Source organism: Lolium rigidum, chromosome 7 (assembly GCF_022539505.1).
Source record: "Lolium rigidum isolate FL_2022 chromosome 7, APGP_CSIRO_Lrig_0.1, whole genome shotgun sequence".
Taxonomy (NCBI): domain Eukaryota; kingdom Viridiplantae; phylum Streptophyta; class Magnoliopsida; order Poales; family Poaceae; genus Lolium; species Lolium rigidum.
This window is the reverse complement of record NC_061514.1, coordinates 269,352,367-269,366,868: the sequence shown is the minus strand read 5'-3', so window position 1 is coordinate 269,366,868 and position 14,502 is coordinate 269,352,367. Positions and strand designations below refer to the sequence as shown.

The 14,502-nt window shown below is 41.6% G+C and overlaps 1 protein-coding gene across 1 annotated transcript; it reads left to right on the top strand.

The window, feature by feature from the left end:
• The first annotated feature begins 5,639 nt into the window (after positions 1 to 5,639).
• On the top strand, positions 5,640 to 14,496 carry LOC124675038 (putative MO25-like protein At5g47540). Its single transcript, XM_047211099.1, has 11 exons — positions 5,640 to 5,800; positions 7,326 to 7,487; positions 7,628 to 7,746; positions 8,602 to 8,676; positions 9,467 to 9,560; positions 10,195 to 10,254; positions 10,772 to 10,840; positions 11,704 to 11,802; positions 13,729 to 13,773; positions 13,867 to 13,969; positions 14,184 to 14,496. The coding sequence occupies exons 1-11, from the start codon at positions 5,675 to 5,677 to the stop codon at positions 14,240 to 14,242; spliced, it is 1,011 nt and encodes a 336-aa protein (XP_047067055.1). The 5' UTR covers positions 5,640 to 5,674; the 3' UTR covers positions 14,243 to 14,496.
• The last annotated feature ends 6 nt before the right edge of the window (positions 14,497 to 14,502 follow it).

The window sequence follows — 14,502 nt, the reverse complement described above, 5'->3', positions numbered from 1 at the left end:
GTGATTCCTATGTGAAAGAGTTTAGGGTTTTAATGATGCTTCACTTATTTGAAGTCTAAATAGGCATGAGGCATGGCAGGGTTCTATTTGTTATCTAAATTTATACTTGTATTGAAACTCAAATTGGGTTTAGGGTTTTAGTAGTGATCACCCAAGTGATACACAACTAGGATTAGGTATGAGCATAAGCTTGGTTATGTTTAATTGGCTAGGGTTTAACAAATGGTAAAGGAAAGGGATTTGGTTTCCTAAGGTATTGCTATTGGAATAGGGTTCTTACCTCCAAGATCAAATATTGACTTGAATAACTAGGTTTAGTACTTGTCTAATATGCTTGTATGAACATGGCTATGATTAGTATTATAACTTCTCTCACCTCTCAATGTCTTGGAATATCCTAAGGTCCTACTCAAGAGATGATGATATGATCCTCTTAATATATGGTTTGCCTAGGGATTCTACCTTGGTAACTTCTGTAGCTTGTTCTTCAGGAAATCTGATAAACCTGCATCTTGTGGTATGCCTCCACCTCCTAGCTTCTTCATCTTGATCCTAGCTAGTTCATATGGAGTGGCTCTATGTGTTTGTGCCCATGTATGATGGTACTTGATGAGCAAATGGATGAAGGGTGTGGCTCTATTTATAGGCTTGGGCAAGCTCTAGTATCATGACACATAGGTGGTGACTCTTGTGTTGGTTAGATGAGTAAGGTGCTTGGTTGTCATGCCCTCATCCATAGCAATCCTTTGAGCATGAGGTGGCAAAGCTTGGAAAGCAAGTCATGTAGATATTTTCACCCCACATGGCATAGAGATTATCCTCTCATATGATTTATTTTTGGATAGCCAAGTGGCATTTGCTACTAAATATCATGTGGAAGGTTTTATTATTGTGGATGAGTCATCATATCATATTTGATTGGATTTACATTATAATATTGGTAAAAAGTTAAAGTTGAAGGTTATTCCTCAATCTTGGATAGTTGGGTTTGATTTCACCAAGGCATGGTCATATGAGTTTCAAAATACTCATAGTTAGTTTGATTCAAATAGTTTGAACTATAATTCGTAATGTAAATGGATTTAGTTTTATGATATTCCATGTATTTAATAAGTTATGATTTAAACAAGAATGTGTGGCTTTTATGCACTTTAGACCCTGTGGTTTAACTTATTTATAAGTGAATTAATTTACACACAAAGGTAGTTGCTAACTTTTAAGTGTTAATAAGTTAGGATTTGATTCTTAAAGAATGTGTTGTTGTGAATCTAATTCCATTTGATCTAATCCATAGATCAAATCATCTCTACCCAAAACAAGGTTTAGCAAAGATCACAGTGAAGTTTATAGCGCTTGACTTGATGATCTACTTCAATTCCAGCAAGTCAAGTGAAACTTCAGTGATCGTGGTAAGTTTTATTTGAAAGCGCGAAAATTCCCCGGATTTTCTATGCATGGATGCAATGCACACTTTGGTGTTCTCTCATTTTATTGCCTCTAAACCTGGGATATTACAGCTTCTAAGCTTGCTCGCCGCATGAGACATATTTTTTGCCTCACCTCTGCAGTCAACCACCGCCAGTATCAGCAGCATGCAGAAGCCAAGAAGTCTCGGGTTCGTCAGAAGAGTATCATGAGGGCTCTTGAGGTGGAAGTATCTCCTCCCGGATCCGAGGAGAACATCACTCCGGAGGCTGAGTGGGTCTCTCAGCATGACATGCCTCTCCCTCTAGATGGCCTTGAGATCGAGTCTCCTCCTCACACTCCTCCCTACCCCGGCGCTACATCGAACCTCCCTCCCAGCCGGGCTAACGCCGACCCTTGGGACGTGTAGTTTCTACTATCCCTTTTTGGTGCCTTGGTGCCAAAGGGGGAGAGTGAGAACCTTATTAGGTTGCTCTCCGTTGGGTATTTGCATGGGGGAGTCACAAGCTCGTGTTGGCTTTGATTTTTATCGCTTGTGATTCTATTTATCCTTGAGGTGTCGAACTATGTCTTAGTTTATTTGGCTTGTAAACTCTATCTATGTGTTTTTAACCTTATCTATGTGTATGGTAAACTCCGTATGTGAGTCTTCCATGGTTATCTATGTGTGCATGATCTTATTATCCTTATGCCTATCACTATGATGTATTGCTAACACTATGTGTGCATGATCTTATTGCTAACCCATGGAAGACGGGTGCAAGATATAGGGGGAGCTTCTTATGTACCAATGCTCATATCTAGGGGGAGCTTCTCTACATCTTGCACATTGTTGGTTTACTTTTTTCATTCCTTGCAAATACTTGTGTTGTCATCAAACACCAAAAAGGGGGAGATTAAAAGAACATTTCCCGCCCTTTTGGGTTTTGTGTGTTTGATGTCAACACTAAGTATATATTTATGTGTGTTGATGTAGACAGGTACAAGTTTTCGAGAAATACACTTGATCGGTGAAATGATATGGCTATTCTGAAGTTCTGAAGGTCTTTTTATTTTTGGCGGAAGTTTCGGCCCCAGCAGGCGGAACTTCCGCCCTGGTATGTTCAGCAGAAGTCCCTCAGTGCAGTTCTGTGTGCAGATGTTCTTCCGCGACCGGAAGTTCCGGTCAGCGGAACTTCCGCCCAACTTCCGGACAAGTTCCGGAAATCTCGATTTGTGGTTCAGTAGAGTCCAGTAAGGTTTTCTCACAATTCCGGAACTTGGCCGGAACTTCCGGTCAGCCCTAGTTCCGCCCAAACATATTCTGAACTGGATGTCCGACGAAGAATCTTCCCGGCAGAAGTTCCGGCCCTCCTGGCCGGTACTTTCGGTTCCAGCCGGAACTTCCGGCCCTCCTGGCCGGAACTTCCGGTGTTAGTGGATTTCGCCCCAACGGTCAGATCTGAGAGCTCCAATCATATAAATAGCTCTCTTCTCCAAAGGGACAAGTTGCTCAATCATTGCACAAGAAATCTGCCAAGCTTCACCTCCATTAGAGCCACCTCAAGAACTCAAGACTTGCAAGATCTCCTTCCCCCCCAACCAAAGCTCTTGATCTTTGGGGATTCGAAGGAGAAGACACCGATCTACATCCTCACCGAAGCGTTTTCATTTCCCCCTCATTTGTTTGAGGGATCTCATGCTAGTGTTCCTATTTGGTTCCCTAGTTGATTTGTGTTGATGTGTTGTTGTTGATTGTTGTATTGTTACAGATTTGGGAGCCTCCAATTCAGTTGTGGATGTGTGCCCCAAGAACCTTGTAAAGGCCCGGTTTCCGCCTCGAGGAAATCCCTTAGTGGAAGTGGGCTAGGCCTTCGTGGCGTTGCTCACAGGAGATCTGAGTGAAGCCTTCATGGCTGTTGGTTTAGCTTTCATAGCAACCACACTCCTCCAAACGTAGACGTACCTTCTTGCAAAGGAAGGGAACTACGGGAATCATCTCCGTGTCATCGCGTGCTCCACTCTCGGTTACCTCTATCCTATTCTATCTCTTATATTGTGTAGCTATATCTTGCTTAGTTGCTTATCTTGTCATATAGGTAAATTCACTTAGTTGCATATCTAGAGAATTTACCTTTGTGTCAAGCCTAAATTGAAAAAGAACTAAAAATTGGTTAGCACCTATTCACCCCCCCTCTAGGTGCGGCATGCGATCCTTTCAGCATCGCTAGAGAAGATTGGAGGGGGAGCGCTCCCAAAATCCCCTTCGAACACATCTCTGCCACCACTGCCACCATCACCGCCTCCTCTTCTATCTCCATGTTCAACAGAGAGTAGTACAACCCAAAACAATTGGTTTGTGGTGGTAGTTTGATCTAATATCTCTATGTGCTATCATTGCTTTAGATCGAATAAGCTGACCTACATGATTACAATCCTTTTTATGTATCTTTGATCGTGGATCCTTGATTATGAGATGATTTCTTCAGTGTGATACCTTTGTACTCATAAACTTTTAATAAAAGGCCGTGTGCATCATCATGATGCAAAAGCCGGGGTTCCATTCCCCATTTCGAAAAAAAACCTTTGTTATGGTTGTCTTTGAATATTTGTAGATATATATTATTGCTCATTCTACATTCTATACTTGATAACTCTAGAGTATATTACAATAGCAAAGATGGTGGATCGCTCCCATTTTGAATATTTTCTTTATAAAAGCACTTGTTTCCGTTGATTTCTTGACAAGAACCGATGCACAACATCATATCAAAATTCTTAAGGCATAGCTCCGTGGTAAGTACTCAATTTTTTGATGTGGCATAGATGTTGGTGCCAAGGAGGGAGTCACAGCCCATGCCCGCGTGGATGCTGAGTGTGCTGACATTACAACGTGATGCACATATAGATGTTTACTCAAGGTTGAGAATTATAGCAATTACATGTTTGCATTCATTAGTTTTCGCTTATTGATGCTTTGTTTTTTGTGGCACCATGTTTATGAGACGCATATCAAGTGATCCCATAAAAACCGGCACATTTTCCTTTATAAGAAACAAAATTTTGTCGAGCTAACAGTTGCATTAGCAGTAATTAATTGTTTCAAAAACTCAAAAAACAATTTTCTTATTTATTGTCTTCCATTGTCGCTGTAATCGACGACCACTTTTGTATTGTTGCCATCACACTGCTTGTGGGAAAACAACCTCTGCTGTTACAGCAAGCTGCTCTTTGGATCCTAATACACCGGTCAACATCGAAGCAGAGTGCCATGTCAATGTAGAGCGTTATGCAAAAGGTTCAGACCAAAGTCCTTATGGTGTGTGTTCAACTATCTGTTAGAGGTCCGGTTTTACATTTTCCACTAATACTAAAAATTCAAGTCAAAGAAGAAAACATAATTCGAAATATGACACGAGAGGGAGAGTAGTTTGATTGATTCATTCAGCCATTGTTTTGACGTTTGAAAGCATCCACAGTCCTTTGATGCACGGGATATCCGGACCTTTTTTGCTGGATATTCTTTTGCATCTCCTGTGGATTGGAGCTGTAGTAGCACTACTGTAGACGACGGGGCTGATCAAATTCCGTGGGTGCTGTGCTCGGATCACCCGTGCAAAGGAGGGGAAAAAGAAGAGCCGTGGTGACGTGCAAGGTGAACAGGTCATTAGCATCATTGCAGTATTTGATTGATGTCATGGATAAGAATCTTCAATCTGACTGTCGACTAGGTTTAGGTTTAGCATTGGAGTATCTATATTTGAATCGAATTTCGATTCGTAGACGATCTACACTGAAATTGAGATTCGGAAAATACACCCCTCCGAGATAGGGTCTAGGAATAGTGTGCTACACCTACACTAGCCAAAGTGTATAGGTAGATCACGGAATCCAAAGTTGATCACAACATTTGCAGGCGGAGCAGGAAACGGGACAAGGAGAAGGGACAAGGCAAAGGAAGGAAGCGTCGAGAAACGCACCACCACCCGGGTCCCAGCCCACGCCCACCTCGTCCGCGCCGCACCGCACCGGGGATCTCCGATCTCGGCCAACACCGCCGCGCGACCGCCCCCACGCCGCGCCCCGTCGGATCGCGCCCGTCCCACAGCGGAGGAGGCGTCGGGGGCGCCGCGCGCCGAGCTCGGGAGCCGTGGCGCTGTTCCGAGGCTGCTTCTCCTTCGGGTCGGCGGGGCGGAGGAGGCCCGCCGCCTCGCCCTTGCCCTCTCCGCCGCGCCTCGCCGCCCCGCCGCCCGCGGACGACGGCGCCAAGATGAAGGGCCTCTTCAAGTCCAAGCCGCGGACCCCGGCCGACGTGGTGAGGCAGACGCGCGAGCTCCTCATCTACCTCGACCTCCACTCCGCATCGCGCGGCACCGACGCCAAGCGAGAGGAGAAGGTGAGACCCAATTCCGGCAGGCCTCCCCTCCCCTCTTCCGATCCCCTTTCCTCCGCCCGCGGATTTGGCTCGGATCGCGACATGAGAGCGGAAAACTGTTTTATCCCTTTGCTCGATTTGGCCTGATTTGTGGTCCGCGCTCTTATTTTCCATGAAAGCCTGAGCGAGCGCTGCTCCATTTGCTACTACTGTTTAGGTCGTTCTAGTACCTAATAACTGGTTTACTTCTTTGTGATCCACGATGATGATAGAAATGGGCTGGTTCACGGAACTGCGGGTGATACGATTTTGGTTTATATGACCATAAATACGTTTCTTCAGTATATTATGATAATGTTGCAGATGCGCGTGTGATAGATGATCGACAGCTTACTTCTCATCATAGGCTCATATTTCGATGTACACTTACGCTTATGATACATGGACGTACCCAGTGCTGAGAGCTCCCGCACTGTGCGGGGTCTGGGGAACTCTTACGATACATGGGCATAAATAAATATGTCAATTATGATAATGTTGCAGATGGGCGTGTGATAGAATGATTGATGACTTGTCATAATAAGCTTATAGTTCGATGCCCTTCTTGTAACGGTACACTCGAAGTAGGAAACAGACAGGATTGTGCGACAAGTGTGAACTTCTAAATTATTATGGCTCACGTAGTGATCCCGCTACTCAGCAAGAGTGGCGCGGGCATAGTAGTCGGAGTTGACTCCAAAGGTCTACATGGGCAGCGGCGCCCCGCAGGAAGTCGGGCACGAACCCCTGGACATTGTTGGATGCAAGGTTGTTGTGGGCATCCCATAGGCGCCACATGGGAATCATGATAACATTGTCCGAACAGCAAAGTGGGAGCGATGTACGAAATGTAGCGTTGCACGGCGATCATAGGTTAGCACGGGGATGGGGGGTAAGCCAGAATTCAGGAGGCGGAAGCTACCGCTAACTCTATTTTGATAACCGTCTCCCTCCACGCAAACTGGCCTGTTATGCTGTTGGAGCTTGCCGTACATGGGCCACACGCTAGCTATTCGGCCTAATTGACGTGAAGCCGTGTGGCCCAACGTGCATGAGCCCATGTCCCTAACACTTTAGTGAGCCGTTGCCCGTTGGCACATATCAAGACAAAGTATGAAACAGTTAATTTGTGAACGGAATTATCTTAACTTAAATAATTCTTGGGTCAGCGGCGAGAAATAACGAAGTCGTGACCGCCCTGAACTGTGTGAACTGCTTTATGCTCAGAACGAATCGCTACATGTGGCCTGCAAGCTACAAGCGGTAACTATGAATACAAATCTTCATTTTGAGCAGTAAATGCCTTCCTGGAGTAATATTAGTGATATCCTTCTAAAAAAGACATTGTTTGGAACGTGTGCTGGCACATGGCATTATATGGCTCTGGTTTTATGCATCAAAGCGAAATTTCAGTCTTTTGCTCAGTTTGTTCTCAAAATAAATAATACCCTCTCAATTCAAATAACATATTTCTGTATACTAACTGTAGCTAAAATTGTTTACGCAGATGGCAGAATTAAGCAAAAATATAAGGGAATTGAAGTGTATTCTCTATGGCAACGGCGAACATGAGCCTGTGACTGAAGCTTGTGTGCAGTTGACCCAAGAGTTCTTCAGAGAGAACACTCTACGATTATTAATTATCTGTATTCCGAAATTAAACCTGGAGGTACATAATTTGAGTTTGTTTTCGTAGATCGTTAGAGGACTACAAAAATATTTTGTTCAGTTAATAATTTTCTTATTGCTGTCGTTTAGATGGATACTTATTTCATAGATAACATCTGTTTGCACTTTGGATTGTTACAGACCAGGAAAGATGCTACTCAAGTTGTTGCAAACTTGCAAAGACAGCAAGTCTCCTCGCGGATAGTTGCGTCTGAGTACCTAGAGTCAAATAAGGATCTTTTAGACACCTTAATTTCTGGGTGAGTCACAAGTAAATAAAAGCCACATTGTTCTTTTAATAAGAATTTGGGATTTTTTCTCATTTTGTTTGTTAATCTTTTTTTTGTGAAATTTATCTCTCTATTGTTATTCCATGCGTGTTACTGTTACTTGAGCACTTGCATTCACCTCCATCACTCCCTGTGATTGATAAGCTGCGTGCTACTGTGTTCTGCATATCCCACTTAACTCTTGATTAGGCAACTAGCTACTTCTAACTCTGAAGTAAATCTAGGCCATAATATTATGCTTCCCTTCAAATTTTAGTTTATACCATTGGGTGCCGGTGTTTCTCCCTTTGTTTTGCTGAAATATATATTTGTTACTCTTTCCAAATTTAGAGATCATGTAAGAAACATGCCCTCTTAGTTCTTGTGTGGTTTGCATGATCTCTGTCTCCCTGCAATAGTACTGGCGTGATTATTGAGTGTCTTCTGTTATAAAATGGATTTTGATTATGAAATCTACAGTTAGCAGATACTGGATTCGTTCTGTATTCATGTATCAGGCTGCATTTGAGCTGATGCATGCCCCCCTGCCGTACATTCGTGATGGTTAACCTTATGCATTTGATTTTTGCACCTCACTTTTTTCCCATTTATCACCCTCTGATTCTGGTCAATTTTAATTTTAAGGGACTTAAATGCTAGAGCCATAGAATTTAGCAATACATTTGTAAAACAAGCAACTTAATTTGATACCATGATGTTACAGCAAATGTTGCCAGTTATATGAAATTGCACAAGCTACATGGTTATTGTGTCCAAGTATTGCTTCTGTTTTGTTAATTACTTTGTATTACTGCTGTTTGATTTGTTCATTTCTTCACCTCGCAGGTATGAGAATATGGAGATTGCTTTACACTATGGTGCCATGCTGAGGGAATGCATACGCCATCAGAGTATTGCAAGGTGACATTACTGTATTTAGTTGTCACGCCAAGCTTAAAGAAATTTGTGTCACAGTTAAACTATCGCCCATATACCTATCAATGCAAGAACCATAGGATGAAGGCAGTTTTTATTGTATGGAAACAAAACTATAGGGGCTAACCCTACTATTAACAATTGACAGATTAAAGGAGAAACAGCCCATGCGATCCAAAAGAAAGACAGACACAAACACTAAACTAATCTTTTAAATTTGACCCAACCTCTATGGCTTCCTAACCTATATATCAAGAGGTTGAATATGTATTCCACATTTCCCACGATTGTCGTTTTTTGTCGGAATGGGTCAGAAAGCACACTAAACTTACAAGCCATGAATAGAAAATTGAAAATAGATGTTGCCGATCCCTGTACAGTGCATCTGTGGTTGCGAACTCTTCAATCACTCTTGTGTCTGCACCTCTACAATACAGCAATAAGTATGTAACACTGATGCCCTGTTGGATGAATGTTGTATGCATTTAAAAGTACTCCCTCCGTCCCATAGTATAATATGTTATTACAACCAATATATGAGCTAGCAGGTTGTAATAACATCTTGTATTACGGGATGGAGGAAGTAGGTCAGAAGTGACATGCTTTCGTAGTTTGATTTGATTGATCTTGGGAGTGGTCTTTTAAGCTCCATTCTTCTCTAGAATAGTACAGATGGTCTACGCATGAACTAATTTATTTACATATAATCAAATTCTGTATTAATTGTGAGTTGCACAAATGGTGTTTGATTACCGTAGTATGTGTTCATCTGCAGGTACGTTTTAGAGTCTGACCACATGAAGAAGTTCTTTGACTATATACAACTTCCAAATTTTGACATAGCATCAGATGCTTCTGCAACCTTCAAGGTGAGTTGCTTTTTTCATTCCTGCTCTTGCTTTAAATACCGAATTATGAACTAAACAACGCTCGTGTTTGCTCAGACATTTAACTGCCTTAGAGCATTATTGCATGTAATATTTATTACTCCCGATCCATATTAAGTGTCTGGGCTTTAGTTCAAATTTATCCAAATGTGGACTAAAGCCCCGACACATAATATGGATCGGAGGGAGTAGTTCATTTTGCTAATTTCATAGTAATGAGCATTGTTAAAATCACAATCAACCGATAGCACTCTTGCGTTCACAAGCATGCAAAATATATGTAACAAGCACGCAAAATATATGTAACGTAGCACGGTTGCTTGTTTGATGTGGCACGGCAGTTCTTTCCGCTTCAAGAAGCCAGACTTGTGGATAAACTATTAAGCTGACTTGCTTATCCACTTAACTTGTCTACTTACGCCCTACTAAAATTATACAAGATGACACAACTATATCTGCAAGCAAATATTTCATGAGTTTGAACTTTGAAGCTAGTAAAAATATAGTAATACACATGCTTGCTTGGGTAATTCTACAGTTTTATCACCCCATTACTGTTCTTTCTCGCATAGTCACATGTACATACATGAGTTGTTCTTTTCTACTTTATAAACAGGAACTTCTGACAAGGCATAAAGCAACCGTGGCGGAATTTCTTTCCAAGAACTATGACTGGGTGAGTACTTCTGCATCATCATTAAACTATGCCATTTACATACATGGTTGTGTCCTAATTGTCCACATGCCTTAAAGCCTCATGATCCAACCATGCCAGGTTCCTTGCCAGTCCGTTAGCGGTGAATTACTATTAAAAGAACACAAGTCCTGATCCCAATGCATGCTCTATTGTGTTTTGAGTTCTTTTGTGCGATCTCATGAGTTTTTTTGGGGGGCTGGGGTTATTAACTTGGTCAGGTGGCCAAACTGTAGATGTGGTTATTTCAGTGTATTTGCGATTCTTATTCTTCTGTTCACTGCATGGGCACTTCTTGGATTGTATGCGGCTAAATTGTATTCTTTCTGTCCCTAGCTTGGTTGCCATCATAGCTTACTTTGTTTTTATGATGCATTTAATGCTAAATGTCTGTTAAGTATATGTACCAAATGCTATCAATGGCATAGTTATTGCCATTCTTTCTGCATTCTGTTTTGCCTCATTTGATTCCTAATCCTTTTCCATCCCTTTTCCTCAGTTCTTTGCAGAATTCAACTCTAGGCTGCTATCATCAACCAACTACATAACAAAAAGGCAAGCAATCAAGGTATTACACTATTACTATTCTGTTCTATGCATTCCATACTGATTTGGTATGTAGTGGCTGTACTGTTTACCATCATATCTATGGATCTTTGTAGATTTGCTATATTTTGTGCTTTTCTGTAACTGGAAATATGGTTTGTATTGTCACGTGCCTGAATAATGTCATTATGAAGAGCTTGCAGTGAACTTTCATGAGCCCTGTTCTGTTATGATAGGAACAACCAAGCATAAACATCTCCTTTTTTCGAGTGTAACGCTTCACACCTAAGTCACTGAAACCTGATTTTTTTTTTTGTAAATTTTGTTCGACTTCTGAATCCATTTTTAGTTGATATTTTAAGACATTGGTAAAGAATCCAGTCACATTATTACCAACCTAATGCGCCTGGTGGCAAGATCCCCATGCACAATCAGCTGAACACATCCCAGGTTCTGCCCCTAGTCAATCGAAGGCTTGATTTTTTGGAGCTGCAAGACCCACGTGGCAGAAATAATAGAAAAATGTCAAGGGAGAGATAGCTTTCCATCCTTGGCCCAAGGGAACTCACTGGACAAACCTTGACGCTTGCACGTTGTGCTGTGTTCATAGTCAGCTCTTCAAATTTCAATTAAAATACAAAATGTCCTGTATTTCAATGGGACCAACTATAATGTCCAAAGCTTGTTGGCATTTGCGAGGATTGTTTTCCCTGGGAGAAACTGCACATTCGCTGTTCTTTATTTGCAAGGAACACCTAGTTACTGTTGGGTTCTATTTTAGCAGTGTTAGTTTGTTTTAGTACATCATTATTAGTTTCTTCAGTATCTTGTACACATTTTCTATTTATTAAGTTTCTCATTCTTAATGCTTTTATTTTCTTCCAGCTGTTGGGAGACATGCTGCTTGATCGATCAAATTCTGCCGTCATGATGCGATATGTTGGTTCGAAAGATAATCTTATGATTCTGATGAATCTCTTAAGGGTAAGTTTACTGTATTTGATGTAAGTATTTCAGCTTGCAACTTACTGAAAAATGGAGGCGTTGGCACGACTCGGCGTCTTTGGAAAGGCTTTTAAGCACAAGCCCTGAAGTCACTTGGACTTTACCTTCTTTCCAGCAAGCTAAGTTCACAAAATGCCCGCCAAATTGCTCATGGTGAATCTTGAGGTGATCCCCAAAGGCTCATCGTCGCCTAGCTGGCTAGGAGATGGGAGATGCCAAATCCTCGAGAGTAATAATCAAGATCTCTATGGTTGATTCCCACCTAAGTTCTATCACACACAAAGATTACCTTTCTTAAGATGGTACTCAAGTACAAGAGGAGGCTTTTACTAAGTGAAGAGTGTAGGTGCAACAGCTCAAAGTCTTACCTGAGCCCAAGGGGGCCGGGTGGCTCGGGTCCTTAATATAGGCTGTTACCAGAAAAGAGCCTTCATGGTCAAAGATTCCTTCCCCGGTAGCACCAACTTCAAACCATTTAAACAGATTTAAAGCAGTGGTCAGATCTCTGAAGCCACAAGAGGCACGGCGGAAAAGGCTTCCCTAATGGCCGGTCACATCGGGATTGATGATTTACTCCGCAGAGCTATGCCACACAACCATTTCCCCGGTGATGCCGACCTGAGATTTGGTGCCACCGAGATTCTAAAACACAGTGCACGTTGTTCCACCGAAACCAAACCCGGTTACAGTAAGCAAACCGGCATACACACACGCGCAGGATGTGCGCAAGACTAGATCAAAATCCTGGTAACGAAAGCAACAAACCAGTACTTGGTTGACAACAACAGTAGTAATTCTTGGAAGCATTGGCTTCAAAACCGGTTGCATCGAATTTTGAAGCAAAACACTTAGGTCAGCCCTAAAGAACAGGTTTCCCTAACTCCTGACACAGTGGCCATTCTTGGTAGAACCAGTTTCAACACAGGTCATACAACTATTGAAGCTCTATGCCTCTACGAGGTTGAAGCAACTTAGCCCTGCTAAGTTTCCAGCCCTCACAATGGAGGCCAATCTCAATACATCTGTTATCAAAACTGTTATCACAAAAGTTGTCTCTTCAAGATATTTCAAAGGATATATGCTGGAAAAAGATTGGGCCTTAACCAGGCAACATCTAGAAACATCCACTAGCATAGATATATTACCCCTCTTTATAGTATGGCCTGTCCTAAGTGATTCTTGGAACCGCTAAAAGGATTATAAAACTATACCTAATCTTCTTCAATCCATCCTTCGACATCAACTTTATAGGTGTAGACAACCATTCGTTAAACCAATACATTTGGGATTAAACACTTGATTTCACTCAGTAAACCATTACTCAGTTAGTCGTTCGTCATTAATCATCAAAACCCACAATGTTATGTATGCCAGAAATAAGGAGGTTGCTGTTTATGCACAAACTAGCCTGTACTTATGACAAGATATATCCTTGGACCTGACCTTATAGAATCTATGCTGAAGCCCCCCCCTGAACATTTGCATCTGGTGTTTATTTATCCAAAGTTATGTTCCAAAGGAATGTTAAAGACTTCTGTCATTTTTTCTGTTCTAAGGAATGTAGTGGAATCAGGCTTGTTAACCTGATATTGATCTTATTTGTAACTTTGTTGATCTAGTCTCTGAAGGGCTACTAGTACATGTTTCCTTCTACTTTCCATCTGTTAATAGAGTTTTGCACATCCTAGTCTTGAAATCATTACTCCAAAATAGCTGGAGTAGGCTAGAATTGGGGTTATAAGTTGGCATTGGTTAATTTCGGTGTGATTTCTCTCCCATTGGCAATATAAATGGTCTCTGCTGGGATATGTGACAACGCTATAAGTTGGCATTGGTTAATTTCGGTGTGATTACTCCAAAATATTACTGTGTTGTAAATTTTATTGTTTTTCTCGAAATTTCCAGGACTCAAGCAAGAACATTCAAATAGAAGCATTCCATGTGTTTAAGGTGAGTACATGTATCGTAACAAATTTATACCCTATAAAAAACTTAAGGTATGTCTTATGCTTAGTCTGATTATTCTTTCGCCCCATATTTCAGCTGTTTGCTGCAAATAAAAACAAACCAGCTGAGGTTGTAAACATATTGGTTACAAATAGAAGCAAGCTTCTTCGCTTCTTTGCCGGATTCAAGACTGACAAAGGTAGTTGCCTACTTTGACAACAAACAGTTTGTACTTGCTATGGTTCAGTTATATTTTCAGGCGATCAGCTGGTATAAATTATTTTTCTCTGTTGAGGTTTCTGCTGTTGTCATCTCTTGCTCTAGGATTTAATTTATAAACAATTCCGTGTGAACTAATTCTGCTGGATCTTCCAAAAAAGAAGAACTAATTGTGCTTTTACGACTTTTTTCAGAGGATGAGCAGTTTGAGGCAGACAAGGAGCAGGTGATAAAAGAGATATCGGCACTATAATGTCCCTGATGTAGCTTGCCGATGATTTTAAGTTAGCCATTGCTAAGTAGCCTCTCGTGAACTTACTGTATTTACCGCACCACGAGAGGCTCTTGCATGGACCCGCCATTATGTTTCTTAGCGAAGCTGCTCTTGTAATAATAGGCTTCTGCACATTATCATGTTGGGAGTCGAGCAACTGTATGAATCATATAGCTGGATGCTGCTATGAAGATGTGATATTTATGTAGTTTGGTTACCCTGGTTGGTTTGAAGTTGGG

What these genes read in the sequence shown, in the direction of transcription:
- LOC124675038 (XM_047211099.1), top strand. Translation starts at nt 5,675, where the DNA reads ATGAAGGGCCTCTTCAAGTCCAAGCCGCGGACCCCGGCCGACGTGGTG. An exon ending in ATGCTTCTGCAACCTTCAAG is followed by an intron (nt 9,561 to 10,194) that starts GTGAGTTGCTTT and finishes CTTTATAAACAG; the next exon opens with GAACTTCTGACAAGGCATAA. An exon ending in TTCTGATGAATCTCTTAAGG is followed by an intron (nt 11,803 to 13,728) that starts GTAAGTTTACTG and finishes CGAAATTTCCAG; the next exon opens with GACTCAAGCAAGAACATTCA.